Source organism: Epinephelus lanceolatus, chromosome 11, assembly GCF_041903045.1.
Source record: "Epinephelus lanceolatus isolate andai-2023 chromosome 11, ASM4190304v1, whole genome shotgun sequence".
Classification (NCBI taxonomy): domain Eukaryota; kingdom Metazoa; phylum Chordata; class Actinopteri; order Perciformes; family Serranidae; genus Epinephelus; species Epinephelus lanceolatus.
Window position 1 is genome coordinate 27,443,159 of NC_135744.1, and position 21,479 is coordinate 27,464,637.

Sequence of the window (21,479 nt, forward strand, 5' to 3'; positions counted from 1 at the left end):
ATAAAACATTTTTTTTTAAATTTAATTAAGTTCAGACTGTAATCACTTTTTGATCTGAATGTTGATGAATCATAATTGCTGCATAAGTAAGGAAGCGTAATGCATTCACAAGAAAAAAAAGCAGCTTTTGAGCATTTGAGCAGAATTTTTTTCCACGAACTTTTCTCAAAATTGTGAGGTTAATTTGCAAAAAAAGAGCAGTTTTTTTTCCTAGTGGATACCTCATGCTTCTGTACATATGTATACCAAATGCATGACCTTTTCCAATCAAGTCCTGCCCAGTTCAAACATGAAAAATGCACAGACCAAAACATAAATACAGAAAATTTGTGTCTTAGAATAAGCAGAATTTTACCAGGAAATGTTGTGGAAGTTGTAGAATTGTGTAGTTGAAAGATAAATGTGTCCAGTGAGTCAACATGTTGATCAAGAAAAAAAGTGTGACAGAAAGTTTCACATGCATTCCTGTAGTGCACGAGAAAATCATGTAAAATCCCTGCGCATAACTTTTTTTTAAAATATTAAACAATATATTTTTTAACTAGAAAACCCCCAAAACAAATAAAGAAATAATGTTGGTTTGACATTTTGGGAAATGTTCACTTTCTTTTTAAGAGTTAGATTTTAGAGTGTCATGTCTGCATTGTAAATTCTGATGGTTAGCTCACAATTAACCAGTTGTATCTCTGATTAAACACTGACGTAGCCACCGTAAAGTCACCTATTGGTTTGTGGAATCCTGTTTTGAGCCTCAAGTTTGGCATTGCAGCCGTCGCCATCTTGTTTTTTGGAGCTAGAAGTGACCATGTTTGTGCGGGAGGCTGGTGCTATGGAGGAGTAAGGCGTGGACTTGACTGAGAAGCCAAGGTTACTATCGGCAGACGGACTGTCACTCAAAGCAGCCTGCCTTAATTATGTGTAACTTTAAGCCTTAATAAAATGTAAATGGATGAGTTTTATAAAAATTCGCCCCTGTACAAATGTCATGGAGAAGAAAATTAGCTACAGAGACTAAAACTGTTGTTTGCACCAGGTTGTAAACATGTTTATTTGGGCATTTTTACACTGGTTTCTATGAGGATTGAGTGGCTTCTTGAGCCAGCCTAGAGTGGACATTCAAAGAATTGCAGTTTTTGGCACTTCCATGTTGGCTTCATTTTTCAGGCTTGGAGATTGCCGCATGGATATAACATGATTTGATAACTCATGATAACATGAGTGAGCCCTGGAGGTGCTATTAGGTGCAGTTTTTAGCCAGACTAGAGCAGTTTCCTGCTGTTGTTGATCTTTGACCTAAGCTAAGATGACCACCTGCTAACATAGCTTCATATCTATTGTAATTGTAACTGTTGAACAGAGCCAGGCTAGCTGTTTCCTCTGTTTCCAGACTTCATGCTAAGCTAAGTTAGCCAGTTGCTGGTGGTGGCGGCTTCATATTTACCATCCAAACAGTGACAGTGCACCAGCTCTCAGTAGTAAGATAGCAGATAAGCTTATTTTTCCACATTTGTAACTTTTTAAAATGATTTAGTGACAAAAAAAACACAGGAGAAAATAGAATTTATTGACAAGTTAATCTAATTGCAGACACTCAGCTCAGACAGATGCCAAAGTATTCAAACAAATAGGCTATTTAACAGCACAGGCAAGAAACAAGGGAGTTTTCCATCAGTATAATGCCTCCTATATAATTTCATATTCAAGCGTCGGGATCAGCAGAAGCCACAGACGCATGTGAGCATGACCTGCTTCTCTGAGCACAAATGTGGGGAAAAGTGTATGTATGCAGTTCTTAATGGTAGTAATTTCTAAAATGGCCGATAAGGTTGATTTAGGGCTCACGAAGAGACAGATCAGCCAGAGTTTAAACAGCAGGATGCTTCATCAGGAATATGCTGTGTGTGCTACTGTTGAATAGGGAGTGAGGGTGGGAGAGCGGTTGAGGGGCGAGGCTGCCCTGAATATACCGTCTGCATGCATGCAGCTCTATCCAAACACTGCTAATCTGTTTAGGTGTAACAGATTGATTCCAGTCAAAGGGTTCGTTTAAATTGAAGGCGGAGTAGTGGATGTTGTTGGCAGTAGCAGGTGATGCTCTGAAAAAAAGAGAGAAGACAGAGAGGCAACCGAGTCCTCCAGAGGGATTCAGTAAGGAATGGACCTCGTTTTAAATTTCCTCCTTGTTTACAGCATCTGAAACCAAGAGAGGATTTCATTCAATTAAGCCTCTCCCATTCGTTCCTCGTCCCACACAGTCTGTCTTCCTCCGTCTCTGCCTCCTCCTCTTATCCCACTGACCTCCTCCCTCTCTCCCAATTAGTTAAAGGGAAACCAGATGAATGTTCCCATGGGAAGCCAGTACATCACCCTAACGCACCACACACACACACATGCTCCTTCACATACGGGGGTAGGCGTTTCACCATGTCAGAGAAAGCTAACGTTGAGGTTAAAAATTCACCACTGCCCTCTGATGTTTGGACATTTAGCCAATATGCAACAGTAAGGAGAATTGCTCAATGTACATTTTCTCTGAGGCGAAGCCTGACAGCGTAATGGTCAACAGATCATAGTTAAAGAGTAAAATAACATTTGATTTGGAGCCATAAACTTGCTCTGACCACAACAAATCACCCGTAATGCAATGTCCCTGTTTGTTTGAGGGCTGTAAAGACACAGCAATGGCTGACAAACTCAGTTCATTCCCATCTCAAAGCCAGAAAGACAAAGAAAAAACTTAATTACTCACCGAAAAAAGAACTTAACTTTCCACTAAATCCAATTTGGATGATCTGACCTGGCGTGCGGCCAGACTAAGTGTCCGCATTGCGTAGGCCTGCACAGAGTGCTGGAAGTGGGCCCTGAGTCACTGACCTGAGGGGGAGCTGGACGTCTATATCAGCAGAGCTGCTCTATAAAAGAGTTTTGATGAAACCTTTTAAGCGCTGTAGTAATTCTTTAAGTCACATCTGTTTTATTGGATATAGAAGGAACGCGTTTAATTACCTGTGATTGTGAATGCATGAACAGTGGCACATGTAAATTATATTTATAATTCAAATTATATGATAGCATTATGAATGAAAATGATCTTTTCCTGCCTCATACAGTCAGAGCAATATTAAAATATCTTTAAAGCCAGCAGTGGAGACAACACACTGCACCCACCTATCAGCACATCTACAGTATTTGAGAACACTCTCACTGACTGTTCTCCACACTTGTGCCAGTTCAGTTGGTGTCATTTACGGGAGCTGACATCTGGTTTGTGTATTTGTTTGGTCAGCTTGTGACCTGTGTCATCCGGTCAAAACAAAACTTAAAATGAGCTCCATGTTTGGTTTGGCTGTGATAGTCCAAGGCAGGGGCAACAGGCTATGAATGACATCTCTATCACAGTAGCTTTTATCATATTAGGTCATTTTATTGGTATCATTTTGTTTTGGAGAATCTACTGAGGGACTATTTATGGGTAAAATAGACTGACAGGGATGTTAGTTGTGGCCAAGCGTCAGTCTACAGGGCTGAAAAATGGCACCAAAGTGCTGAAAAGTGTAATTCCTCTAATGGACACCTAAGGCTGGCTCCATAAGCAGGTCTATCCCCATAGACCCCCATTTTAAAACGGCCTATATTGCAGAAATAAACATGTTTACAGCCTGGTACAAAAACTGTTTTGGTCTCTATAGCTGATTTCAAGGAGGGGGTTATATAACTCACCTGTTTAAATTTGTGCAAATATGGCTACCTCTTTCTCCCAAAATCCAGGATGAAGACAGCCAAAATGCCAAACTTGAGGCTTCAAAATGGGAGTCTACAAACCAATGGGTGACATCACTCTGGCCAGGGGTAGCCTACACACACGAGTAAAAACGTAGTTCTTTTCATGTTCCTTATTTTAAACTGGAGCTTACATTTAGTCTATACTCAAGTCTATTTTTGAGCCAGTAATCTACTGTTTACTTCACTACAATAACCATTTATACTTTTGTTATCTGTGTGCTCTAAATTCAAGGATAGAGTTCATAGACTGCATATGGACAAGAGTGTGTGAGGAGCACCTCTCCTGCAGATGCCAGTTTCCAGATGCCTGTAAGAAAACGAAGCACCACCTGTGTTTTGACAACAATGATGATTTATACCAAACTCTAAAAAAGACATTTACATGAAGTACTCCTGACCTCTGCAAGCACGTTGCAGTTGCACATGAAAATCTTGTTATCTAGCCAATGTTAGCTATGATAATTTCTCATGTGTAACATTAGTCTTTGAAGTTATGAAGAGATGTAAAGAGCGGGAAATTGGGCCAGTGGTTCCCAACTGGTGCAGCCACAGGGTCCAGATTTCTCCTTAGTCATCAGCTCAAGGTCCCACAGTTTAATATATTCAGCGTCATACTTGCGTTAGTCATGTCGTTGAGCTAGTTTGCTGTCTCTGTCAAATAGCTGTCCATTAGTCACTCACTCTAAATAAAGCTATGTGTCAGAAATTTAATGTTCTTAAAAATAAAGTGTTTTTTACAAACTTGACATATTTGCTATTCACTTGCAGTCCATTCAGAATGGACCCGTGACCCACTTTTGAACCGCGACCCACCAGTTGGGAACCACTGGTATATAGGCTTACTATGTTTGATGAACTTAACTGCTCTACTTCCTTTTAAAAATAAGATTTATAAGAAAGTGTTGTTGGTTTTTTTCCCACTAAAATGCACTTTACTTCACAAAGTGGAAAAACTGGAAAACTAAAATTTAAACTGGAAAGTAACTCAAGTAATTTATTCATTTTTAGGACTGTGGACCTTTAGTAAAGGAACAGAAACACGAGTCAAAACTGAGACACCTCATAAACTAAGTGGCCTGTGGTATGTTGAAACTGCCACTATGTGGTCAATATTGCCATAAAGCAGTTCTGTTAATTGTTTTCAGGTCAGTAAAATTAAATGGACAGTTAACACAATATGAACATTACGGCAGAGTCTCTCATTTATTTCATCACAATGTGATCATGCCACTAATCCTGAACCAGGGTCACCTATCAACCATTAGAGCAGCTTCTCTTCAAACACATTAATACACAGGTTTGTACAGATTTATTAACTGCTTTACATCCTGGTTGGCTACTGAAGATACTAATTTAATGATGATAAAGTACAGAGCAGCATAACTGAGAACAATGGGTGATGCCTTTTTATTCTGTGAGCATGTGTATGTATGTGTGCCTTTGATGAGAAACCCTTATCTGAAAAATGTATATTTTTCATGAACAGTCTGAAAATAAATCAGCGTCAATCAGAAAAACAGTATACACAGATCATATAACTGACATGGCGAAACAAAAATTATGTATGTAAATGGATTTAACTGCTCAAAAACTCAAGTGGTGCGTAGTCATCCTGGGTGTCATTTCCAAGGACTGATTTGAGGAACGGGACGACTCTGAAAAGATTAATATGGAAATCTCTGGAGGTCTCATCTGACTCGACAAGACCACCACCCGACTTGCACAAATCCTTGGTTCCCCAGCTGACCAGTGCAACCTGTGAAAGACAGCATGGGTTACTTTACACAGTCAGCAAGAAATAACGTGAACAAATTACATTACCTAAATTATTTCAATTATGACTTTTGATAGATATTCACACTGGGTGATACCAACACATTCTCATTCCAACTAGTCACATATCGCCTCTTGTTCAATGGACTGTCATGTCTATGTGTGTTGTTGATGTTCCAGGACGCCATGTCACCTTATGCTTGTTACATGCATTATGTCTTTTCAAAATATACTTTCTTTTAAGTTTATTTTTTGGCTTTTTTGCTGTTATTTGCTGTTTGATTTGACAGTTTTAGTGTGAAAGAGAGAGAGAGAGGATGACATGCAGTAAAGGAGCCGTGGATAGGAATTGAATCACTGTTGCAGCAGAGACAAAGCCTTTCTACATTGGGCACCCGCTCTACCAGGTGAGTTACTGCACACCCCACACTTCCTTTTTACAGGAAATGTACAGTTTCTGCTCATTTGTTGTGTGCAGTCTTTTTCAAAATAAACTTTCAGCATTTTTATTTACGTTTATTTCCTTGTGCAACAAAAGCTTGTGCTTCGATTAAAAAAAAAACTTCATGGTTTGGCTCAATAGTCACACGTGAAGCAAACAGCGGCCTCCTGGGTGAAAGTCATGGGTTTGTTGGACTCATCCATTTCCCCTCCCACCTGTGCCATAAGGACTTTCCAGCTCCTTATATTACATTGTTACCAGCGGTGTTTCAAACTGAAGCCATCTGGCAGTGAATCATACTTTCGCAAAAGGTTCCTTTTTGCGTCTGTGTCTGAAGCACGATTGAAATCAAAAATCCAGTGCTTGACCAGTGACTTGCAGCATCAGAAACCAATGAAAAAAGGCATCCTTTAATGTTGGCATGATACACGGCTGGTTGCCATTATAGTTTAACAGCAGCCGGTGGCATCAGGGGGAAACGTGGCGGGACAAGAACGAAAGTTAAGGTGGCGAAAGAGCTGGTGGATAGGTCCAACAAACACCGACCTTCACCCGAGAAAGTAGTACTATCATCCTGTAAGATTCTAAAGCCAAACCCTGTTCTTTCTCCCTAAACCTAACCACTTCATTTTGTTGCCTAAACGTAACCACGTGTTTGTTGCTGAAGGAAAAAAACTTCAATTCGCGTTGTTGTACTGATGTAGTGCGCTTATTTTGAAAGAAACAGTATGTAGATGTTAAATTTCTTGTGAGAACAGAAGTGTGTCTTGAAAGAAGAGAAGTTAAGACGGTGTCCCAGAACCTCAACAACCAACACACCCAGGGTACCTTGCACATCGTATGTGGACGTGGAAAGTCCATGACCAAACGTCAATATGTGACTAGGTCAGATGCCGAATTCATTGACAAGGCAGCTGTATTTGATGAGATGGGAATGAGAACAGGCTGGATATACATAGAAAAGATTGGCTATTTACCTGTATTGTGCGATGCTCGTAGTTCTTGAACACAGCACCTCCAGAGTCACCTGCCAACACACACACACACACACAGACACACACACACACATGGTTACACCCAAAACAATGGACCTCAGTTACTGAGGCAAGAACCTTTTTTTTAATCTTTCTTGATAACTGAGGCTCAAATACTAAGAACTTTTGAGGTTAAAAAAAGCATTTTTGACATACCGGGGTGTTTTACAATTTTCCTTACTTACCCTTAATTAGCCAAAGACATTGCTGCCTCCCTAATGTGACTGAAGTTACTGTGTGTAGGTGAAATGACCCTGTAGCTCCACTCAGAGATGTTTATGGGATATCTAGCAGCTCCTCTCACATAGGGAAAGAACTTGTAATACAGGGAACATACCTTTACATGATATATGATCTCTGAAAGGAGTCCGACCACCAGTGCACAGGAAGTTATCAGTCACTGCATCCTTTGGATTAATCGTTGTGATGCCGTCTGCCTCTAATGCGTGTTGGATGCACATGTCTCTCTGCATTGGTGAGTTGAAGGAAGAACAATAGCTCAGAGAGACTTGTTTTCAGTGAATACATTTTAAAAGCACACGCACACACATAAGGCACAACACAGCTTAGTAATTCAAAACTTACATTATCGCCAAGCTTAGCGTGGACATCTTTTTCAGATATAGTGGTTCCTTTCTTGGTCAGGAAGTTGAGTCTTTCAAGATGAGTCTTTAACAGCATCTGTTCTGTATTTAGAGAACACAAACACACAGGAAATTGTACCTGAGGCTTGAGAGATATCTTATTTTAACAGGAGCCAAGACACTGGATTGATGGAAGTAGACGGTAGTTAGACATATTTTATTTGACTGGGAAATATTAAGAAATGCATGATAAAAGCGCCATGAGTGGTCGGAAGACTAGAAAAGCGCTATACAAGTGCAGCCCATTTACCATTCAAATACTGGTCTTCAGTGTGGATATCCTATACTTAACCCACTCACATGCCACATCCAACTCCCCTTTGACTGAGTTACTATAGTCAACCATGACTTAACCATGACCTCTTTGCCCTAATCCTAACTGCTTCCAACCTTGACACATCAAAAAGTACTTGTCCACCACAGCACACAGTGGGATCCATAATAACATAACATAGGGATGGGTGTAAATAGCCGAAAAGCTGCAGTGTGACTTTTCTCACCGTGGTGAAAATATGTCATGGGTGTAGTAGGAGAAACGGATACAGCATTGAATGCTGGGCCCTGTTCATTCCTATGAAAGTTGCTCAGTGGTGCATGAAGCCAGATAGTTTAGCTGCTGCCTATAGAATTACTTGCAGCAATTTATCTTACTTCTGCTGGCCAAACGACTATTTTCCATTGTAGTGCTCCACAAACTTGAATGGGGATAAAATGATTTAATCTCACAGTTCCTCTAGACTCTCTAAATTTCATTGAACAGAGTGGATCAAATCCTGATATTGAAACAAGTCACCTCGTCAGGGTTGTGACGCTCAAACACTGTCTTACAGATGTCACTTTCACCATATAAGTCAATGGAAGAAGTCTTTTTGGGCCACAGGGCATCACATGACAGACCCTGGAAATTGCAGTACCACTGTTTGGCCACCACGAAAATTGGCTTCAAAGCCTGGCACACTTCCTGGGGTCCTAAAATAGACACTTTGTATTTTTTTTCTCTGGGTCATGCAGCTTTAGCCTCAGTCTTTTAGGACAGTATCAAGTATGTAGCCACCAAGTGCATTTTTTTTTACAGGATTTTTGTTTTAAATCCAGCTGTAAACAAGTATTCATCGAGAAACTGCATTTTCAAGCAACTCATGGAAGCTAATATTAGCGTAGCTACAGCCGGTAAAATCTGCCAACAAATGTCTGCTTTTGTCTGCCTTTGTCTCAAATCAAGGAAACTAACATTCAAAAATCACGGATAAGTATGAGTGACAAATCTGCCACTGTTTTCATTGTAAACATGTGCAACGCCATGAAGGAAAGCTTGACTGGCATAGCAACAGTAACCACGGGGTGTGGGGCTCAGCAAACCTTCAATAGTGATTCATTCATATGAAGACCACGCTGTGTCACAGCACATACAGTGACCTCACCTTGTTGTTTGCAGGTGGATTCACCAACCAGTTTTAGAGCATCACTGGTCTCCTGGGTGCATGGGATGCAAATAGGCCTGAACAAGACACCAAAAACATGGAGAGGATGTTGTTCCAAGTAAATACATTTTAACACAGGATATTCATTTATGAAAATGCACTAATACTAATTTAGTTTTTTCTCAAGGACAGAATTTGTAATTCACCTGATTACAGGTTTGTGCGTGTGTAACCATTTTATCAATGAACCCACTGACGGGACAGAGAATGTAACATCAAATCCAAGTATGACACAAGTTCTCACCTAACAGCATTGGAGATCTGAACATCGTCCACCAGTTGGATGAGAGCCACATCGTAGTCGTAGAACTCCTTCACGCCGTCATTAATTTTAGCTTTAATATTGTACTTTGGGTGCAGCTTGAAGGTTTTCACTTTTTTCACTGTAAAGAAGACACAAGTATTTTTGTTGCTGTCAGCTGCAGTAGTGGATAGCAGATACATTTGTCAAACTAAGATGATTTTCACCTCAAAACTTTTAAAAACCTGACACTGTAACACTTATTTTTGTGAACTTCTGATGCATCATTATGCCATGTTCAGAGAAGTGAAGAGGCATGAGTAAAGAAACATGTATCATTACCTCTGCCCTGTCCATCATCAATCTCAACTCTGACGTTCTCAGGTAAATCTCCAAATGTGAAGCAGTGAGCAGCAGTCAGGATAAACTTGGGGGTCACCAGAGAGCCGAGACAGTTCTTTGGCGGTCCTTCATTCTAAAAACATGGACAACATGGCAGTACATTATTAATCTGAAGCACTGACTCTTCTGTGTATATAAGCCGAATATTTCTGAATAACAGTTGTTTTCTTCCGTTGAAAAGTATATTTCTCTGATTTTTCTGATTCTTGTTGTCAAGCACAAGCAGTGAAGGTTTTCGGCCATCATCATGCCTGAATAATTATCTAAGAGGACTGTTGGATTTGCTTAGTCAGCCTTGCAAACATATTTCACAGATTAAAAGAAACCCTGAAACATTTACCTGGACAGTAATGAACGCCCACCATGGATACCTTTTCCTTGTGCTTTCATCTCTCTTGTCTTTTATTGAGTCATAGTCCTTGTGAAGACCACACAGACCCTTAACTTCCTCTTCATCTGCATTAAAAAAAAATGTAAAAATCAATGTTGCTCATGTTCATTCATATAAAAACATTGTGGTATATGAACATTACAATAATTTCTTCATTGTTTTATTTTTTCTTTCTTTTTTTAACACACACACTGGGAGTAATTTGGCCTTTAGTGTACTGAACTGAATACATTATATAAAATTACTTTCAATAAGCAAATGGTTTTATCCAAAGCAAATTACGACAAATGCATTTAACCTTTACAGGAATAAGACCGGCTTGTCATCATAAATTGTAAGTGCAAGACATTTTTAATGTATATTCTCAAGCTGTGAAAGTTTTCTTGTACCTGCAAAATTCATCAGGAAAAAAATTCGAGATCTTATGGGACAAGAAAATGATGGAATTCTTAAAAAACAAGAGTACGAGTCGACAACCATGTGGAGCAGCTGTCGGAGGCTAAATGCTAACATTAGAGCTGCAACATGCTCACAATGACAATGCCAACATTCTGATATTCAGCAGGTATAATCTATAATGTTTAGCTGGACATGCTAGCATGCTTACATTTTCTTATTAGCACTAAACATAAAGTACAACTGAGGCTGATGGACATGTCAGTTTCAGCACTCTAAAAGGTCCGGTGTGTAGGAATTAGCATCTAGTGGTGAGGCTGAAAAACTGAAACTTCTCTCATGTTCCAAGCGCATAGGCAAACTACAGTGGCCGATGCAAAAACATTAAAACGTGAATGACCAACATGTTCTCATCCTAATTTGTAAAACATTGCCACTTTGTCTGTAGACTGTCATGTCTATATATGATGCGCTACATGTCCTCCTGGATTTGTTGTTGACGTTCTGGGACGCCATGTCAGTTTATGTTTACATGCATTTTATCTTTTCAAAATACACGTATGTCTTCACATGAAAACCTTTAGTAAAAACATCGGGGGGGGGGGGGGGCAAACAGTGGTCTCCCAGGTGAAAGTCCCCAGACAGGAGGGGAGGTGGATGGGTCTTTCAAGCTCCTTCAAGCTCCTTCTATTACATTGTTAGTGGTAGCGTTACAAATTGCCACCAGCTGGTGCAATTTGTAATGCTGCCAGAGGTGCCTTTGTATGTCGGTATCTTACATGGTCGCTCATAGATGGGAGGGTGAACAGGGAGAACAAGTTTGCTTTGCTGCACTGTTTCAAATGCTGTAATTTGCAAACGAAAACTAACAAAAAAAACAAAAAAAAAAACATGGTCGCTCATAACTCGTTGGTGGCCACTGTGTTAACAACTACTGCCACACAATGCTTATTATAACGCAACGAAAGGCGCCTTCGTGCATTGGTATCTAACACCCAGTACACTGACAAAGGCCCAATCCCAATACCCACCTTGTCCACTACCCCTTAGCCCTTGGCCCTACCCCTTGGCCCGTGAAATGAAGCAACGAGGGGCAGGGGTTGAAATCTTTCCCAAGGAACTCACTACGTCACTGTGTCGGTTACGATCACGCATACGTAACTATTTTAAACAGGAAGCTGCGAGCCATCTTCATTTCCAACTGGCATCTACAATGGAGTCTCCAGTTGAGTTCATCCTACCGATCGCGTTTGTATTATTCATCATGCTTCGTGTGATGAACGATAGACGACAGGGGACTTCTGCTAGCCAGCTAACATTACGAGGCAGCATAGTTATACTAGCTTCTGTGATATCGTAATGTGAAATATCCGACAATTTTGCAGAACAGGACAGATGACAGACGCCAGATAGTGCAAGCTAGCTAGCTAGCTAACAAGCAACCTGATGACGGTAACGTTAGCTATGTATGAACTTATTTCCCCATCTCTTGCTCGGTGGTAGCCATGGCGATGTCTACCCATCGCTGGCAAGTCAGGATCTGAAATCCCTCGCTCCGAAGGGCTAGTTTCATACCCACTACCCCTCGTTATGCCCCCTACCCCTACACGCAAAAAGGAATTGGGACACCCCTACCCCTCGCGGGAACGTGCAAATGTAGGGGTAGGGCCAAGGTGTAGGGCTAAGGGGGGGTATTGGGACTGGCCCAAAGTGGCGGTATTTGACGGGTTCAGAGTGGGAACGGGCTGGAATGGCCCTGTCTAGAGTGTTTGCCAGTTTTGCGCTACTGTAGAAACAGCATGGTGGATTCTGTGGAAGAGGACCCGCTCGGTTTGTAGATATTAACTCATTCAGCTCATTCTAAAGCAACGAAAACACAAAGATTCCTTATATCGGGTGTTTATAAACTAATACAACATGATTATGAATATCATAGGCCTATTCCATTTCTGCCAATAGATGCCCTTAAATCCTGCACACTGGACCTTTAAGGGATGATGTGAAAATGAATGTGTGAGACAGAATTCATGGCAATGCATCCAGTAGTAAGATACTTATTCTTATCCACAAATGTAAACCTGCAGCTGGTACAATTAAGGGCTTAAACTACATATCATATAAGGGCACAGATCAAGAGTGATAGTTCTCCCTGCTCTTAAGTACTTTCTGAAACAAGAGGACCGCATTCTCCAGTTATGATCATATATCTCCTTTGTGTCGAATTAGAGGGTGGAGATGAGTGCTATGGTAGACTAACACACAAATGCACTTAGTTGAACTACAAATACATCATACACATAATATTACAAATGTGTTGCCAGGTTCATTCAGCCTTCCGCCTCAGTTTTCAGAGATCACTTACCAATGATGTCATCAAAGGTCTCTTGTAAGTTTGCAATGTCCTTCATTCTGAAGTAATGCTCTCCGCCAGTCCCCGCTGTGAGAGGCTGCAGGTCCTCATCAAAGATATCAGCTCCAATGGCAAAAATATAAATGTCTGCAACAGAATGAAACATAGCATTAGTTGCATTAAAACATTCTGTCAAAGCTGCCTGCTAGGCATTAGTGCATAACACTGAAATGTTACTGATGATGTAGCACGTGTGTGTAAGGAAGAATCAACACCAACAAGGCTGAACGATAGCAACAGAAATCTTCACAACAAATTAAAAACTAAACCTACCCAGATATTCTTCTCTTGACTGAGCCTCATCTTCACCAGTTTGGTTCATGTATACCATGTTCTTTATTTTTGCCACAGTAGGTGCAGGTGATCCGCCCATATTATAAGCACCTAAGCACAAAAAAAACAGTGTAAAATGATGAATGAATGAATACTTTATACAACATGCATTAATTACATACTATAATTTTGAATCAGTGCTGATCTGACTGCACTTAAATTATAATTTAAGGGAAGCAGCAGCAGTAAGAACACAGTTAAATGGTGAATCGAAGGAATAATCTGACATATTGGGAAATACAATTCTTTACTTTCTTGCTTACTCTTAGCAAAAAACAAAAATAAATGTGCTCTACAAAACGTTGAATTATTCCTTTAAACAGTTGAAGCATTATTATTTAAATCCATAATTTTCCTTCAGTGAAAGATGCTGGCAGCTTCAACCCTGAAGTAATTAAATACACCAAGTGGCTGAAATTACCATCTGTGAAAAAGATGAGGACGTGATGATGTTCTTTGAAGGCCTCCGTTTTAACTCTTTGTTTTATAAGAGCCATTCGCTCCAAGAATGTAGTAAAGGCCATGTTCAGGTCTGTTCCAGTCTTCTTCTCTTTGAGTCAAAACACAAACACACACCCAGTAAAACGAAGCTCAAGCCGCGAATAAAAAGTGATTCCAACAATATCTCAGATTATGTGACTCACCGCCTACTTCAAAACTCTCCAACTTATTCTTGACTTCACTTAGTGTGACTTGGCCATCCAAAAAATCGAGAATGCTGACAACTTCATCATATTCAGAGGAGAAAAATATGATTTCATAGTTTGGAGTCACGGAAAAGGATGAGATCTGTGGAGACATAAAGCAAATCACTCAGATAAGGTGGATGATCTTTAGTGTTGTATGAACTTTTGACACAACTTTGTAAACACGTGCAAACTTGTCAAACTGCTGTGAAACATTTTGTCGATGCAACACCTCCGTTTGTATCAAACTGCTTATGGTTGTTATTTTGTTGAGTAATTGATTCATTTATCAGCAGAAAGAGAATCCCGTAGTATGCATTGACAACAAGCCAAGGGACTCGCGCCAAGAAGCATCAATCATGATTATGATGTGTAATTCATAAAGCAATTTACTTCTAATGGGCCGTTGTGCTGGCAGCCAAATGGGGTGGGATTATGTTTGCGCATGTTATATGTACAGTGAGCCAAATGTGCTTCTGAAAGTGTGTCAGACAGCGTAAAAGGCCTCATATGTTCGCTGACACCAAAAATACGATTCAGCTTATGACTTGAAATAGTAAAATCCACTGCTCGCAATTAGTATTATGACAATCACACTCAAAAAGCTAATGCAGTAAAAAAAAAAAAGGAATGGATTAATTTGCAAAAAAAAAAGTGTAAAAATAAAACTGTCTATTTTAGATGTATGGAGACCAAAGGAGCCATAAAGTCAATAAATAAATAAGACATCATGAAACAGGGGAGCGCAGGGCACAACTTAACACAGGGTAAATTATAAAATGGACTTTTTATGTGGTTATACAGAGTCGATCCTTTTGTGCTACCACCAAAGAGTGGCCCGCGAAATTCCACAAATATTGGATGTGTTTCAGCTGAGTTCAGTAACAAAGAGTGTTTTCAGTCGACATAAGAAAATTTCTTTGCCATACTTGTTTTTTGATCAAAGAGCTGTCTATGTAAGTCACTGAATCCAAACATATAGCTTCTTAACAACTGTCTTGTTGTCTTAAACATGGCACCATTTTGAACTATATAACCAACTCCCAGCAAATGTTAGCTAGGCTTGATAAAATTTCCACCCAGCGCGGTTCGTTGCATTTTCTCTATTTTTGCATTTTAAACTTATGTCCACTTTAAACTAATGCCCTTAATTAAATATACTTTGTATTTTTAATTTGCCCGGTATCTTATTGACACACAATATTACAATACAGTCAATACTCATATATTGACATGTGGATCTGGGTTTCCTATGCTGTTTACATACATACATACCAACCATTGAATATCGATGATAGACCAACAGATGGATGGATACCTGTATGGATACCTATCCTTCCCCTGATGTAGATGGAGACTTGTAGTTTATAGATAGAATCTTATTAAATTAATTGTGTCTCCCCTAATCATATGAAAACTGCAGATGGAATATTTAATATAAGCCTGAAACTATGAAATAATTGGGAGAGAGTTACTGCCTCAAGCAAGGGAGTTTAAGTGTCTCGGGGTCTTGTTCATGATTGAGGCTAGAATGGAGCGTGAGATGTGTTAAGTGTTAAGCAAGTCAAGTGAGTGGTTGTTTATCGGATGTGGTTCACAGGCAGATTATTTGGAGGTAAATACTTTTAAGTAATACTTTAAAGTCTCAATATCTTCATGACATTTTGGACCCATAATTAAAACAGTGGCTCGCTCTGCCATGCCCAATGCAAACATATATAATATCACTCCTCATCAGATCAAGTGATCGATGAAATGTCCAGAGCAGTCACACTAATTGCTATATCTCTAACATGTTTTAACAACTCAGCAAATTTATTGCCAACATCCATCAACGGTCTGTACTTCCACCCCGTGAGCATCCTTTAAACTGAGCCCACAATCAGCAAAAACAATCTCACATCTCCAGTCGCTGCACGATGTTGCTGACCGTTTGCAAATTCAGCATATTGTAAGAGAGGCTGTTCTGTGGCGATCGCCCTCCCCATTAAAAAAGCACCGTAAAACTTGAACATAAACTGATTTATAATTTGGGGTAATACTTGCTTGTCTCTCGTTTCAAACACGAGAAAAGCTGCTGGTGTCTTACCTTTGTAATAAGTTTGATCACAGCGTCTCTTGCATCCTTGATGTATTTCTCTTCAATGCTCTCAGAGATATCCACGGCAATGTAGATGTTAAGTGTCCCATTTTTTGAAATCCGTATTTTTCTTCCCTCCTGTGTGTCATCTGAACAATCAACAACAAATACTGTTAAAGTGCCGTTCACATTATATGCCATATTCATGTACAATTGTTGGGGGTTTTTTTTTTGGAGAAAGAAGTCTAATGGAAGAAAAGACAGTGTTAGATTGATATATACTAAACTAAATATGATATACTTAACTATAAAGTAGGATAAATGATAAAATTACTATTCTTAATAAAATAAAATGAAATCAACCTCGCATAAATAATTTATAATAATAAATAATAATCACACAGCATTGCTATCAAACATTGCTTATAATCTTATTATATAATGACGAAAACTCTTTCTGTGTCTCTGTTCTACGTTTTTCTCCTCACTGACTTAGTCAATCCATGTGAAATTTGGCACAGTGGTAGAGGGTCATGGGAGGATGCGAATGAAGCAATATTACATCAATTGGCCAAAGGGGGGTCGCTATAGCAACCGATTGAAATTGCAAACTTTGAATGGGCATATCTCATGCCCCGTATGTCGTAGAGACATGAAACTTTGCACAGAGACACCTCTCCTCATGAGGAACAAATTTGCCTCTATAACCCATAACTTCCAGTTATATAGATTTTCCGCCATTTTGAATTTTTTGAAAAACACTTAAAATCGATCTCTTTCTAGGAAGTTTGAGCGATCTGCATGAAACTCTGTGAACATAATCTAGGGACCAATACCTCTTGGCAAAAGTTGGAAAACTTACTAAAACTGAGCTTCTATAAGGCAATGAATATTGCGGAGGGCGTGGCTCATCACATAAAGGTGTACAACATCTCAAGGGTTTCACCCATCACCACGCAACTTTGTAGGTATATGACCACACATAATCTGAGGGGACCCCTTTATTACTGACCCCATCAAACAAAATGGGGGTGCTAGAGAGCTGACTTCTTATCTAGGCTTAACCGCCATAGCGATTTTTACTAAACTTGGTAGATATGTAGAACAGGACGCCTCAAGGTGACTGGAGAAATTTAACTCTAATTGGCAACTGGGTGGCGCTATAACAACTGAAAAATGCTTAAAAATGACTAAAATGCGACCCATCACTGTGACTCCCCCTGTGGACCAATGTTTTGGGGGTTTTTTTTCTAATTTTTGGTCTGACTAAATCATGGTATGGTATGCTGTACTCAGTGGGTATGGACTAGTCAGATTAGATGCAGGAACTTACCGATGGGCTCTAAAGTGGTGAGGCTGTTTTTGATCGCACTACCAAACGCCTCTGAAACCTCCAGTGGAGTGTCATAGGTGTGTTTGTCTGCAAGAAGAAAAAGTCTCATAAACAGTAGTTTGTAAAAATGAAAATGAACTGACACTAAATAAAAGGAATCACTGCAGAGACTGGGGTTCACTTCAGAGTCTACTGGTGGGAAGTTGGTGAGGGATCACTGGAATAGTGACTCCTGCTGCATGTAGAAATCCCACCTGCCTGATCAACCAGTAGTCAGTAGGACATGATCCCTCACTGGCTTCCCACCAGTGACCAGGAGGCTACATTTTTGAAAGGGCAAGACGAGCGGTACAAAACCAGAACTCGTTGAGAGGTTAATTTTATATACAAAACACAAGCACACACAGCTAGTTAGATGACTACAGCCTGGGTTGTGCTTGATCAGAGCCAGGCCAGGCCAACAGTGTTACAGGTAGCAAGCAACAACAAGGAGGCAAGTGGTCGTTCGGCAATGAGAAAAAGAAGAAACACTGACCTAGTACAAACTCTTGTTTCAACAGTATGGGCTAAGACTGTTCTTTTTGTGTTTCCCATGTTGGTAAAATCAGGTTAGAACATTCTTTCGACACCTGATCTGTTGCATGTAAGCAGGCAGGTTACGTCACCTGGCCTGTTGACCACAGACACAGCTGTCTTTTACACAGGATACAAACACCAGTCTTCTACAGGAGCTCTGTGTTTGACCTGCCTACTCATATGGATTTTCACTCTCTATATTACTCCTGTCAGTGCATTGGTCACGTGATAGCAGCCCTCATACGTATGTAGGTTATATACCTATTTTGGTGCATAATTTTTTGTAGGTATATGTATGACTGGTGCATGAATACAGCCTGTAACCTGTTGAGAGCTGTGTGCAGGCAACCTCTGAATCATAGATATGCTCTGAATATCAAATGGAGCTCCTTTAAGCACAGTTTCCATGAGACTCAGTACAAACAGTATTCATAGGTATCAGTCTTACAGTAGCACGCTGGCTCATTGCCAGTCCACTGGCCGTTCTCCTGACACACCCTTTCACTCGACCCCACTAAAAACAGGTCGCTGTTGCAGCTGTATTTCACTGTGTCGTCAATTCCAAATATGTTCCCTGTTCTTGAGGCACCAGCTGGGATACCAGGATCAGCACACATGTCCCCTGCTGTGGTGACAAAAAAGACAAAAGACAAGTCACAAAACAGCCACCAGTGAGAACACACCCCAAACCTGAGTGGATGGCTTCTCAGGACTTACAGTCACGGCTGCAGATGGGAGTGGAGCCGCTCCATTTTCCATTTGTTAAGCACACACGTTTGGCTGAACCTCGCAGCGTGTATCCAGAGTAGCACTCATACGTGGTCTCATTGTCCACAAAGTACTTCTCCTGAGGAGGAGAGACGTTGCCGTTCTCTAGCACAGTGGGGTCTGGGCATTCAACAACTGCAAAACAAAAGGATCTGAGTTATCATGTGGAGCAGGCAGCCAGAGTCAAAGTGAGAGACATCATCATCACATCACTCACGCTTGCATCTCTGAGGTCTAAATCTTTTGGGTGCTGGATTCCAGGAGCCATTAGCCTGGCACAGGCGGGTTAGATGGGGGTATGGGTAGTAGCCCTCAGGACAGTGGTAGACCAACATGCTGCCTGTCGTCAGCTTCTTGGTCAGTGAATAATGACCTCCCTCCATTGCCATACGGTCTTCTGTGCAGTCACATCGAACTTCACCTCCTGAAAAACAAAAGGCCGTTATGGGGCATGGAGGTTTTGCACACACTTCTTAGATTTACTAATGCACTCAAACTTTTGAAAGCTCCCTCCAGAGTCATGAAAGACAATATGCAACTACTGATAAAAAAAGGGCCCCTTCAATACATAGGTCTCTGTAGGATTTGGGCTGTTTTGCTGCATTGTTAAAAAGTTAATATACATGTGGGCTTAAGACACAAGTTGTTTTTATTATTTACATTTGCCTACACATTCATATAAATAGTGTTGAGGCTGAAAATTACATTGAAATTGTTTGAAGCTGGCACTATAAATGGTACATAAAATAATCTAAAAAAACATTGAAGTGATGAATTTATCCCTAAAAGTGTCCTGGATAAATAAAAATCACCACAGCAGTCTTTGGAGAACAAGTTAATATTTACCTTCTGTGCACCAATTCCTTGTTAAAATGTCCCCACTGATTGGCTATTTAAAGGAATATTAGCAAAGATACACTGAAGGCTTGGTTGAGCTTCCAGTAATACTGTCAAATCTGTGATAGTTTTCATTTCAACCAGCTGCTTTCAGCCATCCCAACTAACTGGAAATGGAAACTGGTCTGTGCACTTAGTACAAGGTGCCAGAAATGACTATCCAAAATAGTCAAAAAATATTTTGAACTTAACATTTTGACACCTTGGACACATTTTTTTCAATCAATTTACAAAACAACAATTGATTCTTACTCCAGAATTTTTCAACTGAAGATTTTCTATAAAATTATTGCTACTAAAAACCAACTTCATATGTTTAATATCGAAAATTCATCACTATGTAGATTCTGCAATGAGGAAGAGGAAGACCAGCTGCATTTGTTTTTCTACTGCCCTTATGTTGCAGGTTTCTGGACTGATATCCAAGGCTGGCTCGGGCCTCTCAACATTTCTTTTGAACTAACACCTTTTTATATATTTTCATTAAAAGCTCAATCAAGAACAAAATTTAAATTTTAAGTTTCCTGAAAAATACAGTGCAATGACAGTGCAAAAAAGTTACAAGTTACAACATAACATGAAATGGGAGAATTTGCTCTAATGAAAAGTGGAACTATATAAATCTATAATTACAGTCTACCTGTCATATAAACTTCATTACATTTTTTATTTTTATTTTTATTTTTTATGTTTATTTTATTTTTTATTTGATTTAATTTAATTTAATTTATCTAATTTTATCTAATTGTATTGTATTTTGTTTTACTTAATCATGTGATTTACTGATTTGATCCCACTATCTTCTATTTGTCTTTTCTTTTTCCACTTTGGTCTGTGTAAGTCTAACATTTGTTTGTTTTTGTTTGTTTGTTTTTGTTTGTGTGATCATATTGTCATGTTGTGATCTGTGCTTTGTGCATTATTTTTTGCCTGTAATTTAAAATAAAAATAAAATAAAATAAAACAGCACATATTAGGAACATGATTTTGTCTTAAATTCAAACAAATAAACCAGCAGCAAAATCTCATCTCAGAAAAGCAAATATTTTACCAATTAGACAAAATTGTCTTGAAAAAAATTAAGTTGTGAATTATTTAAAAATATGTTCGTAAAGGACTGAACATTTACAGTTTAGTATGTGTAGCTATCTTACAAAAGTCAGCTTGACTTATATAGTAAATAAAAATACATGGACATGGTCAAAATTACATATAGAATATTATAAACGTAGCTTACCCATACAGAGGAGACATAAAAGTGCAGCAAGCCAACTCCAGTGCACAGAAAATCCCATGTTGAACCTTAAACCAGGGAACGAAAAAATGAGAGGATTTCCGAGGAGCAGTACATTTATTTCAAAGTGAATGTTCAGAAAGAGGGACCAGATTAACAAAGGCCATCCTGGTACTTATTAACTTCAGGACAAATAAAAGGAAATCAATAGTGTGTGTGTGACAGAAAACATCCAAACAAGTTCTTATAAAATTTCTACTATTGCATTAGACCTTAATAATTTAAATAATTCAGTTTCAGTTTCCACTTGACTAACGAAGACAAAAACAATAGTCTTTTCATTAATTATATTACAATAATTAGGAGTACTTTTTAAATGTCAAACAATATAAGCAAAAAAACAAAGAGAAAAGAAAGACTATTAGGTCCTTACTACCAATTCATGACCGTCCTCCTCAAAGACTTGAAACAAGTCAATAAAAAGTTTACCTGTTGATTTTGACTGTTGTAGTTCAGATGACTCTTGTCTGTGTGTCTTCACTTTAAATAGGCCAGTTTTGATCCTGGATTTTCCA

General features: G+C 39.4%; 1 protein-coding gene across 3 annotated transcripts; it reads right to left on the reverse strand.

The window, feature by feature from the left end:
- Positions 1-4,961: 4,961 nt before the first annotated feature.
- LOC117272009 (complement factor B-like) lies at positions 4,962-21,479 on the reverse strand. 3 transcript variants are annotated; one of them, XM_033650658.2, is made up of 19 exons: positions 21,394-21,479; positions 20,908-20,972; positions 18,991-19,197; positions 18,723-18,908; positions 18,454-18,630; positions 17,430-17,516; positions 16,106-16,245; positions 13,975-14,119; positions 13,752-13,880; positions 13,271-13,381; positions 12,950-13,084; positions 10,141-10,256; positions 9,741-9,873; positions 9,402-9,540; positions 9,098-9,174; positions 7,618-7,718; positions 7,370-7,499; positions 6,976-7,025; positions 4,962-5,539 (listed from the first exon to the last, which is right to left on the reverse strand). In XM_033650658.2, the coding sequence occupies exons 2-19, from the start codon at positions 20,963-20,965 to the stop codon at positions 5,360-5,362; spliced, it is 2,301 nt and encodes a 766-aa protein (XP_033506549.2). In that variant the 5' UTR covers positions 20,966-20,972; positions 21,394-21,479; the 3' UTR covers positions 4,962-5,359. The 3 variants fall into 3 exon arrangements, with proteins under 3 accessions (XP_033506549.2, XP_078028584.1, XP_078028583.1); XM_078172458.1 differs by lacking the exon at positions 21,394-21,479 and adding an exon at positions 21,338-21,378; XM_078172457.1 differs by lacking the exon at positions 21,394-21,479 and adding an exon at positions 21,341-21,369.